This window comes from Mauremys reevesii, linkage group 7 (assembly GCF_016161935.1).
Source record: "Mauremys reevesii isolate NIE-2019 linkage group 7, ASM1616193v1, whole genome shotgun sequence".
NCBI lineage: Eukaryota > Metazoa > Chordata > Testudines > Geoemydidae > Mauremys > Mauremys reevesii.
In genome coordinates this window covers 100663496-100676966 of record NC_052629.1, presented here as the reverse complement: position 1 = coordinate 100676966, position 13471 = coordinate 100663496, and the positions used below count along the sequence as shown (strand labels likewise).

Here is a 13471-nt window from a genome sequence, read left to right as displayed (position 1 = left end):
TCACCAAATGAAATTAATTGAAAGGAAGTTTAAAACAAACAAAAGGAAGTATTTCTTCACACAATGCACAGTCTGCCTGTGGAATTCTTTGCCAGAGGATATTGTGAAGGCCAATACTATAACAAAGAACTAGATAAAAGAACTAGATAAATTTCTGGAGGATAGGTCCATCAATGGCTGTTAGCTAGAATGGGCAGGGATGGTGTCCCTAGTCTATGTCTGCCAGAAGCTGGGAATGGGTAATGGGATGGATAACTTGATGATTACCTGTTCTTCTGTTCATTCCTCTGAAACACCTGGCATTGGCCACTGTTGGAGAACAGGATACTGAGCTAGATGGACATTTGGTCTAACCCATTATGACCTTTCTTATTTGGATGAGAGGAGGGCATCATTTCAAATAAACTTGCATACAAAGAGCTTTTAACAAAATCTTAACCTATCAAATATTTACAAGAAATTATCAATGCTATTTGCACCAGATTTAAAATACCTAAATAAAGTATGTAGGCATAGGTGACTTTTATTTATTAAAAGAAATATAAATATTATTTACTGAAGGTGTGAAGAATCTTTATTTGCATTATAGTTCAGATAAGGTGATGAGCACGGTAAGATAATTATAATTTAAATATTATTACCTCTATGGTTAACTTTTACATTTAATTTTATTGCTTTTAATGGTATTCGTTCAAATGAATTCACATGTTCAAAATATTTTCCCCAGTGGCCTTATTTTGGGGAGTTTTTTTGTAATAAATAGTTCTTTAGAATGCTAAAGCACCTGTCATCTTAAAAAAATGGAAATCTGCTTGAAATAGTTGAAATTCTAAGTGAACATCTATGAATGTATATATCAACATATCATTTAGTAATGGAAAAATAAGCAGTTATAAAAGTCTGTAAGTGTCTGGGCCTCCTTTTAAATAAAAAAGAAGTATGTCTCTTATGAATAAAATACAAAGGGTTACCAAATGAAAGTTGAAAACATAATAGTTTGATTATACCATAAATACAACATGAATTCCCAATGGGAAGTGGCCCAAGATTTGTAGGAAGCTTGGTATTTCCACAATAACATGCAGATCATCATTGTTGGATGTGTTTAGGAGAATAGAAACACTGGCTGTTAATGAGAGTGGACTGCAAACAGTAATTTTTAGTTTGCATTTACTTTAGTAAAAGCTTTAATTTCAGCTAAACCTAAAAATATCCTGTGATAAAAGTAACTTGCTCTCCAGAAATTGAAATCTACCTCAGTCACTGGTTTTATCCCTTAACAAACTAACTGAAACAGAAATCAGTTTTGGGAGGATTTTAGAATTTTGTTGAATGGAGATAGGAAGGAGCATATACATTTCTTCATTCTTATACACAATATACAAATCTGCATGTCCCATATGGATGCTCACTGTATCAATGAACACTCAACACTGCAGAGGTGAGAGATGTGGCACTTCATTGGACATAATTTGAAAAGTAACTCTAAATATGTATCCATTCTTTTTAAAAAATATGAACAACTTGCATATTATTTATCATTCTTAAAAAATAAATAAATCAGAGTGGTGATACTGTTAGTTAACTTGCTCAGCATTAACTATGATTCTTTAGTTGTATCCATTTTTATTCCTAAATATTGATTTAATCCAGCACATATTTGCAACAGTGAATAGTTCTGAGAAGTCATAGTCCTAAGCACTGTGCCCAGAAGAAGTGTTTATGGGATACAAGGCCTAACCAAATTTGTGATGAGGAATAGTGTTGCCTTGGAATTTTGTTCCTCTCCTTTTTCAATTATTTTTTAAATTCCTCCTTTTTTAAGATATATATATATATGTTTGGTTCTCCAAGACATTTTTCCCAGGGTTGACTATAACTATTTCTCAGTATTATATACTTGACACTGTGCAATACCTGCATTTCTGGGGGAGAAAATATGCAGACTCGGAAAGAATATATTCAAAAGTAAAACAAAAATCCATAGGCAGACTCCTGAATTATTTGATTACAACAAAATGAACTGCAGCCCCATTATTAATTGAAATAGCATATGGGTTTAAAAACCAATAGATAGGAGAGCATTCAAAAAGAATAATTGCTCCTGTGTTCATACTGTATTTTACTGTACACCAAAATTGTTTAAAACCATGAGCATGCTTGTTAAGCCTTTTGTTACAAGGATTATGATTTGGAATTGATGGGAACAAAATTAGTGGAGAGCTCCCAACACTTCTGTGCCAAAACTCTACAGGCATTTTTTTTTACTTATTTTCCTTTGCTAATTATGATGGAACAGCAGGAATTACCTCATAGGTAGTTAATTATTTTTTATGTTGCTTTCCTGAATCTTATTATCCACTTTAGAATTTCCTCCTTTTGTTTATCATGGATTTTATATTTCCATGCTTACTGACATACTTGCTGTTGCTAAACTACTGTTTGCCAAGCTGTACTGTTCAAAAGTCGTATTGAATCAAAAATTCAGGCTTGTGTTAATACAAAAGAAAAACCATACATTTAATGATAAAGTTTAATTAATCTTTTATTATTACTGTCTTTGAAACTTTTGTGATAAATTGCAGCCTTGGCTAAAAGCGCTTCTAGTGATTCATTGCTTGAGACTAGCACTTAATGTATCATCAAAAGTGGACACCTTTCTTTATTTCATGGGTTATTTAACTTGAGAGAGGGAAAGTAACACAAACCTTAAATTTTTTACTCCAGCTATTCTTTTTTAGAAGCCAAAGTCAACATTTATGTTTCCCCAGTGCCTCTCGCTTTCACCGAGGAATGTTTAGAAACTTAAATTTCTACTTTTTTATGACAAGTTCTTCTGTGCAAATGCACTGGATTTGTTGAGCTAATGCTGTTTTCCTGGATCTTTCCTTCTTTTCCTGTCTATGCTTCACTCCTTCCCAACTTTGCAATGTAGCAAGCTGAACAGTTGTTCAATCAGATGTACAATCCAGTAAGTCCTTTCTGAAAGTGCCCGCTGTAACATATGAAAGCATGAGGATCCATTGACCTGACACTGTGTTGTGTTCTTCCTCTATAGAGCTTTGCAAAAATTTTTTTTGATGATCACCTGTTTTAGTTGTTTCAAAATAAATGAGCTTTGTGGACTTCAAGGCCATTTTTTTTAATATGATATGTATTAACTGGGAATTGGATTAATATAACATCCTCTGAAGTTCAAAGGTCATTACCTTCAGGTCCTCAACTTCTCTATTATATTTTTTTAAAAGCATGCAAAAGATAGTTTTTTGTTTTGTTTTATTTTATTTTAATGCTATGCTCATGGAATACTTTACTGGATCCTTCAAATTCAAAATAATATATGGTGATGTATCTCACCTGATAATATCAGTAATAATACCTAGTAAATGTTTGTTCAGCATATTTTTGTAAAGTTGCAGTATGATCACATTAGTTCAGAAGGCAAAAGATCAGTTTTTCAGTAAACGAATGTGCATGTTCAGTATTTACACATTTAAAAAACATATTTTGACCAAGAAAAGGCTGAAAATATAGAATGATGAAAACAAATGGCAAAGTTGTCCTATAGTTTAAACAAGAAAATGTAATAATACTTTTGTTCGTTTGGGATTATTCTTTGATGCCTTCTTTAATATAGTTTCTTAAGCAATTTCCTTTTGTTTCTATTGTATGCATTTTTCAATTTGAGGAAGAACAAAAATACATTCTTATGCATAGAAGATTTTCTGGCTGGTACAAACTAACACTAAAAATATGCTGTGAGCATCACAGGGCAGAAATAATGACGTAACTGGATTGTGATAACATAGCAATTTATGACCTACAGATTACATAGTAATTCTAAATATAATTAACGTGTAATTCCAATCAGAAGGTGTGAGAGAACTTGATTTTATAGGGTTCTAAAAATATGGTATTATTCACTTGGGATGACACTGGTCCCACTGAAGTCAATGGGAGTTTTATCATTAACTTCAGTGGGCCAGGATTTCATTCGTAGGGTCGGTTGTTGATGCTGAGTATTTCCTCTGATGTAGTGGAAATTTCATGTGTATTAATGGGAGAATAGATCCCATAGAATCTACCATATTTACTTCTTGAAAATCATGTAATTACTTTTGGAACTCAGTCATGATTTGTTCATAGAGAACATAAAACCTAATTATATACCCACTTTCTCATCCAACATACTGTGGTGATCAGATAGTTTGCATTCTTGTGCACTTTGCACTCCTTATATTAGTTTGGGTCATCGACATGATGGTTTCATAGGTAGACAACATACTTTCATGCATATCATCTGCACTCTTATAGTGCACACCTTTTGTTTATTTCTGACTCCTTGGTTACCTTTTCTCTTGCTCTATATAGATCACTCCCTTTATTATTTCAGTTTTAATCACACTGCTACAGTGATTGCTATTTGTTGACCATTAACCTTTTTGCATATAGTATCCCAAATCTTATCAATTTTTCCTTTTTGCATACTTCTTTTTTACAAGTACTATCTCTCAGTGGTTCAAAACCACTGAATGGAAAATCTTTTATATTAAATTCATGTAGCAGATAGTTACATCTTATCCTCAGTGCATATTTTCTTTAGTTATTTTTCCCTCTGTGTTTATTTTTGACAATGTGAGAATAATAATTTTTTCAGACTGATCTAAAGACTTGTTCTTTAGACTACATGATTGCCATTAACAGAAATTGAGCCAAATTTGTGTTTCCAAATATGCAATAAATATAAGGTGGATGGCAAAATTCAGTCCTGTTGAACTCCAATCTTCATTTTAAACCTTTCTGGCATTTAACAATCAATTTTTAAGAAAGCCTTTGTTCCCTCATACTGCCTGTTCTTTTTTCAGTAGAATGATAAATCTTTGTCCATAGAGTACTATCAGCTCTGGGGCACTCACTCCTATCCATTCCTAAAAATGCACAGAACAAACAGATGAATCTGTTTAACACTTGTAGGCTTTTTGTTAGCAAAGTGGAAAAATATAAAAGGGACCAAATTCCCACTCACCTTGTTCATGAGAATATTCAAAATGAATTTAGAGGGACTACTTGTCTGAATAATATTAACAGAATTTGGACCTTGTTTTCTTTTGTGTGTAGATGTGAACACCATTTAAATTATGCAATCATGCCCTGTGCTAATAAATAATGGTTAGAAACAAGTTACATTATTGTTATTTTTCTGTAATAAGGTATTACAATTTATTTGATTGTTTCTAGTCCTTCAAGCTGCTTCTGAATATTGAGGACCTGATTCTGCAAATACTGAGCAGAAGCAATGGAAGATCAAAAACCAAAGCAAAGATCAGCTCTAGGAATTAGTCCCAGGAATTAGTTTAAAAAATAACTTAAATTTAAAGAGATTTTGAAATTTAAGAGGAGAACAGATTAATTAATTTATTATTGAACCAGAAAAAATGTGAAGGATCTTAGAAAGTATTTTCTTGCATGTACATTTCTGCTATTTCATTTAATTATTATTTTTGGTCAAGCACTAATTTGATCTTTTGGCTAATTTAAATTAAGGTATACTATTCCAATGCATGCATCTGATACAGAAAAATTAATGCAGGATTGTGGGCATAATTTATAATATATTCATTAATTTTATATGTCATTATCACACTTTAATATTTCTGTAGACAATTTGGTATTTATATAGAAAAAATTATTTTGCCTCTACTTGTGGCATGCAAAATAAAAAACAGGGTTGATAATATGAAATGCTTTTTAGAATCAGAGAAGTTCAAATATTTGGATTTTTGGGGATTGCAAAAAATAATAATGTCTTTTCCAATACTGAAATACAGCATAGTATCAATTCAGTAATTGTATGCAAGTAGTATATTTTCTTTAAAATGCAAAATCCCAATTAATAATTGGAAAAAAAGTGTTTATATTTAACTTTTATTACTGAGAAACTGTTGTTAGATGGTTACAGTACTATGCAAATTAAAAATAGTATCAAGTCTCTAAAAGAATTTTCAAATACGCTATTGGCATTTATATTGAATATGTAAGTGGTGTATATTAATAAGAAAATTTTGTCTTGTAAAGAACTGTTCAGATGGAACAGATTTATTAGCATAAGTAGTTAGCACAAGGGTGGCCAAACTTTCTGGCCCTCCGAGCCTCATACGACAATCTTCAGAAGTTCAAGAGCCAGAGGTTGGGGCTTCAGCGCTGCTCCTGCTGAAGCCCTGAGCCCTGGCAGTTGCGCCCTGCAGGGCTGAAACCCCAAAACTCCCTTCCTGCTGGGCAGAAGCCCCAACCGCACCACCCTGATGCAAGGCAAAGGTCCTGAGCATCCCCCCCACCCAGTCTGGTAAGTGAAGAATGGGTGTGTGTGTGGGGGGGGGCTCCCTGAGCCGCACTTTAATGGTAAAAGAGCCACATGTGGCTAACGAGCCACAGTTTGGCCACCCCTGAGTTAGCACATTTAACTGTGAAACTGAGAGTGTCTTTCTCAGACCTGAAGAAGAGCTCTGCATGGCTCGAAAGCTTGTCTCTCTCACCAACAGAAGTTGGTCCAATAGAAGATATTACCTCACCCACTTTCTCTCTCTATTTGTCCCTAATGTGAGAGAATTGAATAACTTAGTTGTGAACTTAATCCATGTCTATACGTACTACACTGCAGCAGCGCAGCTGTACTGGTACAGCTGTGCCACTGAAGCACATCCGGTGAAGATGCTGTATGCTGACAGGAGAGAGTTCTCCCGTTGGAATAAATAAAACTCACCTCCGCAAGTGCATTAAGCTATGTTGGTGGGAGAAGGTCTTCCATCGACATAGCACTATGCACATGAGTGCTTATGTCGGTGTAATTTAGTCGCTCAGGGGGGGTCGAATACTTACACTCCTGAGCGACATAAATTTTGCTGACATAGGCTGTAGTGTAGACATAGCCTCACTCTCTATTTACAGCCAATTAGTCTGTCCTTGGCAAATTTTGAATAACACCAGAAAACTTTTCTGTTTCAAAGATGTTTTATGATATTGCTCCATCAGCCCTCCATATATGTGGAACCTTTCCTTTTTTCCTTCCATTTAGTAGTGTGCATGGGTTTGATCCTGCATCCCTTCTGCAAAACAATCCTTATTCTCCCAATTAGTCCCAATCTACTGAATGGGTAATCCCATGCAAGTAGGGACAACCTAACAATGGTTTCAAATACTGGGCTCCATATTTAATTTCCTAATATTTTTAGATTAGAATGTTTTTATCCTGGCATTTGCAATATGCTTTTACATTATTTTACATTATGCATCTCTGTGAAGCATCTCTAGAGCCTTGGTAGGGTGGGGTAGGTAATTTATCAGTTCTGGGCATACTCGAGTTTTATAGGCACTGTCTTATGCTTGGAGAGGTGTTGAAATGCATTGCTCCAAGGGGAACCTATCCAGGAGGAATTGTGCCTCTGGAAGGCGGAATTCCTCATGGAATTTGCTGGTATGTAGCGGAATATACCGTCAACTACACCGTTTTGTGAGTGCAGCATATTCCTGCATGCATGCCCAGCTAGCTCTGGTGCCTCTGCTGTGTGGAACCCTGGCTCTGCTTTCACCCTTTCCCTTTTGAAGTGTCTTGAGTACCGGGCATGTTAGGAATAGTTCTTTTGTTGGAGTAATAGGGCTTCTATTGTGCCTGGCTACTGAACAAGAGTGCAAAGGGGACTAGGGAGTCTCCTGGTGCCATTTACTTCCCTTGTGCTTCCTGGAGCTGCCAAGAATTATTATTGTTAACATGAAAAGACCTCCAAATGATTTCATTTTACACAACTAATTTTAACACTAAAAATTTGAAAACGTTACTGTTTTGTCTTCAATATCTAGTACATGTGTGTAACGCTCTTCATGGTTACAATAATAAAAAGCAGCATCAAACATGTACAATTCTAATGTAAAGTTAACATGCAAACTACTGTTAATTAAAGCATCCATAATGATTAAAAAGACTATTTCTGTAAAGCGGTGTGGTCAAGTGGATATAGTGTGTGACTGGGCTTCAGGGAATTTGGGTTCTCTTCCCAGCTCTCCCATTGAATCGTTGAGTGTCTCTGTACTGCAATGGGCATGTGGATAGACAGATATGCGCTAATGGTGATGGGATAGAACATAAGAGGCAAATGAGAAATAGGGACAGAGTGGGTGAGTCTATTTCAGGACTTCTTAAGTGAATGATGATCCCAGGTGGGAGAAGGAAATCTGAGGAGTGATGTGAAGGGATGGCTCTCCCCATAGATTACCTGGGATCTTAAAAGAGAGAACCTGGTTTTTCCTGTGGATTTTTGGTCTCTACAGAAATATAGGAATACTTGCCAGCTCCTGCTTCTATTTTCAATGGGAGAGGAACATGTACAGCACTTGTGCAAAGTGCTGTACACTCTCATTTCCTGTTGAAGTCAGTGGGAATTGAGAGTGCTTAGCGCCTTAAAGAAGGACCTCAGTCTCTTGCACAACTGGATTTTGAGCCATTATTGCACTTAAAAATATAATGCTGGCAACAACAAAAAAATTGACTATAGCTAATTCCCCCCACCACCACCACCCACCCCCAATGTGATATTTATCAACTTTGTGGATTTCTAAAAGATAAAAAATAATTTGTTAGTAAATGTGCCACCAGAACAATATAGTTGAAATACTCTTAAGTACCAGACCCTGCAATGAGCTCAGTGTAGGGAGATCCCAGCATCTGCGTGAAGCCTGTAGCCTAAGAATGTAATATTATCTAGAGGGGAGGATTGGAGTAACAAGAAAAACAAATATAGTGAGCTTCTTATGTCACTTTCATGTTCTTTTCACAATTAGATCTCCTGCGAGAATAGAAATCCCAAAGTAGAAAAATAGAATTTGAAAGCAACATTATTTTCCTTATTATCCTCATGCTTAAATTATGTTACACGCAGAAACAAAATATTTTTGTTCTTCAGTAATGTAATTATTTTTCCTCCTTTAAACACAAGACTTTAAAAAATATATATATATATAGAAAAATTTCTACTAAATCATTGCAAAGAATGTCAACCTTCTAACCGTAGTAGTTCGTGGTACTGATTTTTTTTTTCAAAACATGCATGTTTCATTTTGACCAGCAGTTGTTTCATTGCTTGCTTGCCTTGTTTATTCCCTGAAATTAAAAATAAATCAACATCTGCTCTGTTTAGTAAGATAGCAGGAAGACCTACTGTTCTAATTAATTTTTGTAAAATATTTGTACATTTTAAAAAAATGTTCTCTGAATTTTTTATGTTTAATGTGCACTGCAGTTAAACTACTTGTTTTTTCCCTGCCTGCTCTTTGAAGATGCCAATTAGGAATAATGGGAAACAAGGGGTAGGCTAAGCATTGCAGTGCATTGTTGTTTCCATCTGTCTCTGATTATTTCAGCCAAGAGTTTAAAACCCTTTATGCCCAATCCTGCTCCCATTGAAGTTAATGGGACTTTCCCATCAGTTTTGGTGGGAGTAGGACAGGACTCCGCCCGGTTGTTGTTGTTTTCATTGTGTTCTTTCTTGTCTGTGAAATTGCCACCCACCCATGCATGTGTTTGCCAGGTATATTTATTTGTGCCGTGTTCACCAATGGGCTTGTTCCTCTGATGTTTCAGGTTAAGTATTAACAGTAGAAAAAAAGGCTTTGGGTTAAAACTGTCAGCTGAAAGCATTCTTCTAGTTTTACCTTTAAAAACAGCTCTGATTCCTTCCTTTAAATTGTTAGTATCCAATGAGATTTTAATAGATATCTAGTGGTTTAATCTGTGGACTAGGGTACCGAATGTGGCATTTTTTTAAATGCCTGCTTGTTTGACTGTAGTAAGAAACTTTTATAGTGAAACAAAAGTTAAGATTTTCATGGTTACGTTCATGTATGAAAAACGCTAAATTGGGGAAAATATTTTTTCTTCATGATGCAGTTTTGGGAATATAAACCCCTGATGATTATAGGAAGAATGCAGACAGATTTTCATTTTTCTTTTCTGTGCCTCTATGGGAATATGTTTCCAACTGACAAAAATACCCATAATCCTTTTTTTCATGCAGATTTGAACTCTGAGGCTGCAGAAATAGCACCACCAAACTATCTAAATGATTGTTGTTGTTTTTTTAATTTAACACTGAAGGCTCATGAAGCTGAAGAAGAAGCTCGGCTGAACCCAGAATTTGCAGACAGAATGAAACAGCTTGACAAAGAGGCATCTTACTACAGAGAAGAATGTGGCAAAGCTCAAGCTGAGGTTGACAGACTTCTAGAAATCCTCAAGGAAGTTGAGAATGAGAAGAATGACAAAGATAAGAAAATTGCTGAGCTAGAAAGGTATTTTTTTGTATTATTTGCTTTATGTTGAATGGCCTTTTTATTAAGAGATCTCCGTTGTGGAAGGACTTAAAATAACAAAAAAGTCAATTCACATTACTTCACGAGTTGTACCTAAGAAACAAGTTTATGTGCTGGCTTTGAAGCAGATTTGGAATTTCCTCCTTTTGGCTAGAAAAGGCTTGGTATTCTACATATCAAAGAGTATATATAGGGAAACTTCTACCCAGTTTACATAGTAATATCCCTGTCTGCAGAACCTGGGTGAGATATTGCATTATGGGAGCAATTATGCTTTTTTACTGATACTGTATTAGTATTAGTGAACCCAAATAAGAACCATTCCAGACATTTGTCCTTGCCTGGAACAGCATGTACAGTATACATCTGAGAAATTCTGGAAAGATGTGGTAAATCTTCTTAATTTGTTCCTTAACTCTAGCTTTGGGTATTTTTCTGGGGTACCTCACACTTCTGTTGGCAAGTATCCTTTGAAGGTGGCTCTTCCCCTTTCTTCTTACATGTGGGGAAGTTGTTCAGCCTTTCCCTAGTGGAGGGAGAGAGGGGGTTGGAACCACTAATCTTGTTCCTTTCAAATTGAAAAGTACTGTAAAGCTTCTTCTGAAGATTGTGCCCCAGGTTGTACTATATATGTGAAGTTCTTGAATGTGTGAGATTTCTCCATTCCTATCCCAGCGTAGCCATTCTTATGGGAAGGAAGGAAGGAAGCAATCTTGTGTGTTAGGGTGTTTCAAAAGCGTGTATTTCAGGGGTTGTGTTGTGAGAGGAGAGTCTCAAGGGGCCACATAAATCAAAAGCAAGATCAGTGGGTCCCACTGTAACTGTTGCTAGATCCTGCCCATCTATCAGCTACTACTGGACAAAGTGGCACACTGTCACAGAAGAAAGATCCTGCTACAAAATAGACCTACTAGTAATTTCAATTGTTATTGGAGGGAGAAAGCCAAGATCTGTTTTTTACAGAAGGAGGCTTGTGTGGATTAGAGGTAAAACATCCTTCTTACATGGTTTGAAACTTCCGGTGAACTTCCAAAAGTTAATGTGGTTATTTATCAGCTTTTTACAATTTAACTGTTGCTAAATATTTACTTTATTTACTTTTTGCAGGCACTTGACAAAGATCTGGTTAGCAATAATTACTTGTGGATGGTGTAGAATAAAATGCTTAAGAATAAAATCACGAAAATGATATTCTGTTCAACATATTATTTTACCATACAATATATTTACTATTATTACAATATTATAATTGTATGAGTAATGTGCATGTGCCCAGGAGATGTGGGATGGATGATAGATGAATTTTGTAGATAAATGCATAATAAATACATCTACCTGATGTACACAGTGCCCACAAGTTACTGGAAAATGTTTGATATATATATAGAAAATTCTCATTGCCCGGAACAGGAATTATAGTATCTGTGGGCCTTAATGTGCTAAGAAGCACTGACATCTGCACAAGTTAGTAGAAGTTACTGGTGCTGAGCACCTTATAGGATTGGGCCCCGATTTTTCTTTTAAACTTTCTTGTTTTGGGAAATTTGGCAAAATAAAGATTTAAATTCCCACACTGTAAATAATATGTTTAATAGTTTACTTCCAGCATAGTTAATACAAAGGATATAATCAAATACAGAGACATAAATATAAGAATAGATCGTATGGTTTTCTTCTGCATATGAATGTGATTTCCTGCATGATATTTTTATTTGATTTATGTGAACCTTAGTCTGAACATAAAGCAGTTTCAGTCATTTACTGACAATTGACTATAGAGCAAATGGCCAGGATTCTAATGAGTAGTGGATATTTTACGTTTTCCTTCAATTTCACACAAAAAAATGAATCACATGTATATTGAGTGTGACAAAATTGGTGACGTATTTCTGAGAAACGTGTACAGTATATTTGAATAGCTGAATATAACCAGATGGTGGCTATTATAAAATGTTATAAATTTTAGCCCCCAACTTGCATTGAGATTTGCTAGAATGGCCCCTGGCCCCTGTGTGGAATCCAGTTAATTTCAATGAGACTACTCACATGATTAAACTTAAGCACATGTATCATGCATCCGAGCTAGAATACTCAGCACTTCTCAGGATTGAGCCCTAGAGATTCAATGTACATAAGAAAGTATTCCATGAAGAAGCAGATTAACTATTCCAAAATAAAACACAAATGTTGATTTAGAAATTTTGCGTCGGTTCATCTATTTAGAATGTAAGGGCTAAATTATCCTTTGTTTTAGACTGCAGCATGGGAGAATAAGGAGACATAAGTATATTCACCTTCCTGTATGTGTATGGGTATTAAGGGGTGGGGAATGGGTGGCCAGCACACCAGGGAAAGTAATCTGTTCTAGGTATAGAGACACAGTGAAGAGGCCTGATTTTCAGAGTGTTGATGCTTAAGCCTTTTTTAGCAAATCAGGCTCCTTTAATATGACCCAAAGTTTGAGACCCTTATAATTCCAGCAAGAAGTAAACTATTGCAGTTCTTTACAAGGTGCTGCATACTTTCCCCCGTGTGATGGCTCAGCTCTGTTGGCTGGTTATCTGAGGGAAGGCAGAGCCAAGGTTTTACCTACTCTCCACCCATTCCTTGTTGGGGTAAAAAGATGAGTTGCAGCTCTGCAAACTTGCTTCCTCCACTTTGTTCCCAACTCTCCTGTGCAGCTTCCAAAGGGAAAATTGTCTTCTGTCCAGTGATAGTGACAGCACATGCTCCAGATACAGAGGCTTGTGTGGGATTTCTTAGGAAAGTGAATGCTCTGTCCAGGCATTCATTTTGAACATAATCTGCTGAGCACCATGTGTATTCCTATTCTAACATCTTCCTTGCATTGCAAGGTAGTCTTTTTAAGTTGCCCAGTATCTAATTTTGTTTGCTCGAATTATAATACACATACTTCATAATATTATTAGTTATAGTGTTTTTACCAATATAACACATCTCCATTTCAGAGTTATGGAGGAGTGTTTATAATTAAATCCTTTTATCTGAAATTAAAAAAACGCTGAAATAAGTTTGTATTTTATAGATTGAAATAAAACTTAACACAGAGAAATCACTTTTGATTAGTATATTAGAGAATGTCAAATGTTTG

General features: G+C 35.5%; 1 protein-coding gene across 3 annotated transcripts in view; it reads left to right on the top strand.

Annotated features, from left to right (window-relative positions):
* Nucleotides 1–13471, top strand: part of ERC2 (ELKS/RAB6-interacting/CAST family member 2) — an 801227-nt gene that overhangs the window by 357458 nt on the left and 430298 nt on the right. For all 3 annotated transcript variants that reach the window (XM_039482087.1, XM_039482086.1, XM_039482085.1), the window contains one exon: nucleotides 10145–10338. In XM_039482087.1, the coding sequence (XP_039338021.1) occupies nucleotides 10145–10338 (194 nt within the window). The remainder of the gene's footprint in view (nucleotides 1–10144; nucleotides 10339–13471) is intronic.